This window comes from Coffea arabica, chromosome 5c, assembly GCF_036785885.1.
Source record: "Coffea arabica cultivar ET-39 chromosome 5c, Coffea Arabica ET-39 HiFi, whole genome shotgun sequence".
NCBI classification, from domain to species: domain Eukaryota; kingdom Viridiplantae; phylum Streptophyta; class Magnoliopsida; order Gentianales; family Rubiaceae; genus Coffea; species Coffea arabica.
The window spans coordinates 21,214,814-21,217,481 of NC_092319.1; the positions used below are offsets into that span (position 1 = coordinate 21,214,814).

At 38.3% G+C, this 2,668-nt stretch overlaps 1 protein-coding gene across 3 annotated transcripts; it reads left to right on the forward strand.

The window, feature by feature from the left end:
• The first annotated feature begins 951 nt into the window (after positions 1 to 951).
• Positions 952 to 2,198, forward strand: LOC140007462 (uncharacterized). Of its 3 annotated transcripts, none has more exons than XM_072050180.1 (3): positions 952 to 1,239; positions 1,326 to 1,851; positions 2,130 to 2,198. In XM_072050180.1, the coding sequence occupies exons 2-3, from the start codon at positions 1,365 to 1,367 to the stop codon at positions 2,165 to 2,167; spliced, it is 525 nt and encodes a 174-aa protein (XP_071906281.1). In that variant the 5' UTR covers positions 952 to 1,239; positions 1,326 to 1,364; the 3' UTR covers positions 2,168 to 2,198. The 3 variants fall into 3 exon arrangements, with proteins under 3 accessions (XP_071906281.1, XP_071906283.1, XP_071906282.1); XM_072050182.1 differs by having other exon boundaries at positions 952 to 1,224; XM_072050181.1 differs by lacking the exon at positions 952 to 1,239 and having other exon boundaries at positions 1,273 to 1,851.
• Positions 2,199 to 2,668: the final 470 nt, after the last annotated feature.

Consider the following 2,668-nt stretch of genomic DNA (forward strand, 5'->3'; position numbering starts at 1 on the left):
GGATTCAGGTCTTGGCCAAAACATCAAAGTTTTATCCTTATGTCTCAGCTTTCTAATGCCTTTGGAAATTCCTGATTTGGATTTGTGAGCTGGGAGTTATGGTCCAGCAAACATACCCTGTCTGTTACTCTAGAGTGCGAATTCCTGGAACAGTTTTCTATACTTTCGACCTATTTCTGTTTAGATTCGGATTGAGATGTCTCATGAAAATTGTAATCCTTCCTCTTAGTTTCGTAACGGTATCTCATGTACCTTGATCTGATACTCGTAGCTTCAATAAGACTCAAAACAGTTTTGACGGCAAAGCGATTAGGTTACCATTCCCGTTTCCGTATGCCGTTTCCAAACTCTATCAATGGTATCAATAGCAGAGATTGTGGCAGATATTATGGGAAAGATTATGGCAGATTATATGGCAGAGGTTATGGGAAAGATTATGGCAGATTATGACAGACATTATGGCTAAAATCTGTATAGATTATGGCAGATTATATGGCAGAGGTTATGGGAAAGATTATGGCAGATTATGACAGACATTATGGCTAAAATCTGTATATATTTCTTACCTAGAATAGAAAATCAGTTACAATAGCTGTATATTAGGTCAATCAATCAAGTATATATAGGGGTTTACTAAAAATAGATTGTACAGGAATTCTTATTTAATAGAAAGGACCAGGAAGAGGAAAGGGATCCAATTCCAGTCAATTTACTCAAATTTTGTCATGGTATCACAGCCTACCTTTTGAATCTATAAGATATTTTGAGTATTTTTTTTTCTATAGCTTTTTGGGTTGATTTCTAATCAACATTCTGGTTTTGATATTTCTTAGTTTATCAATCTGTGATTTCGGATTTGCATTTGAGTTTTGTTAAGAATGGCTGCTGAGAATTCTTTTGGAAGACAATCTGCAGAGACTTTGGGTGTCAGACTTACAGGGAAGAATTATGCAACATGGGAATTTCAGTTCAGAATGTTTCTGAAAGGGAAGGAGCTTTGGGGTCACATTGATGGGTCTTCTACTGCTTCTGGAACTGAGAAAGAAATAAGTCAATGGGAATCAAATGATTCACGAATTATTTCATGGATTTTAGCATCCATTGAACCTCATATGGTGAACAGCTTACGTTCATTTAATACTGCAAAGGAGATATGGAATTTTCTGAAACGCATATATCATCAACACAACACTGCAAGACGATTTCAGCTTGAACTTGATATCAGTAAGTTCAGTCAAGGTAATCTCTCTATTGAGCAATATTTTTCTGCATTTCTAAATCTGTGGGGTGAATATTCTGATATCATCTACTTTGAGATACCTAAGGAGGCCTTAGCAAGCTTTCAAAAAGTTCATCAAGTTAGCATGCGTGATCAGTTTTTGATGAAACTGAGGCCAGAATTTGAGACTGCTCGGGGTGGATTGCTGAATCGAAATCCAGTTCCTTCTTTGGATATGTGTGTCGGTGAATTGTTACGGGAAGAACAAAGATTGGCTACACAGTCAGTTCTAAGTGCAGCTGGTGGGACATCAGAGGTTGTCAATGTTGCTTATGCTGCACAAGGAAGGAATAGAGGAAAGGGACAAATGCAGTGCTACAGCTGCAAGGAGTTTGGCCATATTGCTCGCAATTGTGGTAAGAAATTCTGCAGTTACTGTAAGCAAAGTGGACATATTCTCAAGGAATGTCCTACACGTCCGGAAAACAGGCGAACCCAAGCTTTTCAAGCTACTGTTCCAGATGCTCCTGTTATTGGTCCTACATCTACTACCAGCCAGACTGTTATGACCCCAGAAATGGTCCAGCAGATGATTCTTACTGCATTTTCTGCCCTTGGACTTCAAGGTCAAGGTAAGCCAGCTTCATCTACTTGGTTTATCGACTCAGGAGCGACCAATCATATGACTGGTTCATCTGATTTTTTACAAAATTTGCGGCCATATACTGGTTGCCAAAATATTCAGATTGCTAATGGTAGTAATCTTCCAATTACAACTATTGGTGATATTGGACATTCTTTTCGCCATGTATTTGTTGCTCCTAAGTTGTCTACTAATTTAATCTCTGTTGGATAGCTAGTGGAGAATCATTGTGATGTACATTTCTCTCGTGGTGGTTGTCTTGTGCAGGACCAGATGTCGGGGAAGGTAATCGCGAAGGGGCCTAGAGTGGGAAGATTATTTCCATTGCAATTTACTGTTCCTAGAACTTTATCTTTAGCCTCTATGATTGTTGACAATAAGGCTGAAATTTGGCATAGACGATTGGGTCATCCAAATAATGTCATTTTATCTATTTTAATAAAGCGTGGTTTTCTTGGTGCTAAAGATCAAGGTTTTGCTCATGCATCATCTCTTGATTGTTCTGTGTGTAAATTGGGGAAGAGTAAGATGTTACCTTTTCCTACTTCTGTTGGTTGTGCTAGTGCATGCTTTGAGATAATACATAGTGATGTTTGGGGTATTACTCCTGTCATTTCACATGCGCAGTATAAATACTTTGTGACATTCATTGATGACTATAGTCGGTTCACATGGATATATTTCCTGCGCACTAAAGCTGAGGTGTTTACTATTTTTCAAACCTTTGTGGCTTACATTGAGACACAGTTTTCCACTTGTATTAAGATCTTACGGTCTGATAATGGTGGGGAATATGTGTCACATGA

What these genes read in the sequence shown, in the direction of transcription:
- LOC140007462 (XM_072050180.1), top strand. Translation starts at nt 1,365, where the DNA reads ATGCGTGATCAGTTTTTGATGAAACTGAGGCCAGAATTTGAGACTGCT. An exon ending in CCTTGGACTTCAAGGTCAAG is followed by an intron (nt 1,852 to 2,129) that starts GTAAGCCAGCTT and finishes TGTCTTGTGCAG; the next exon opens with GACCAGATGTCGGGGAAGGT.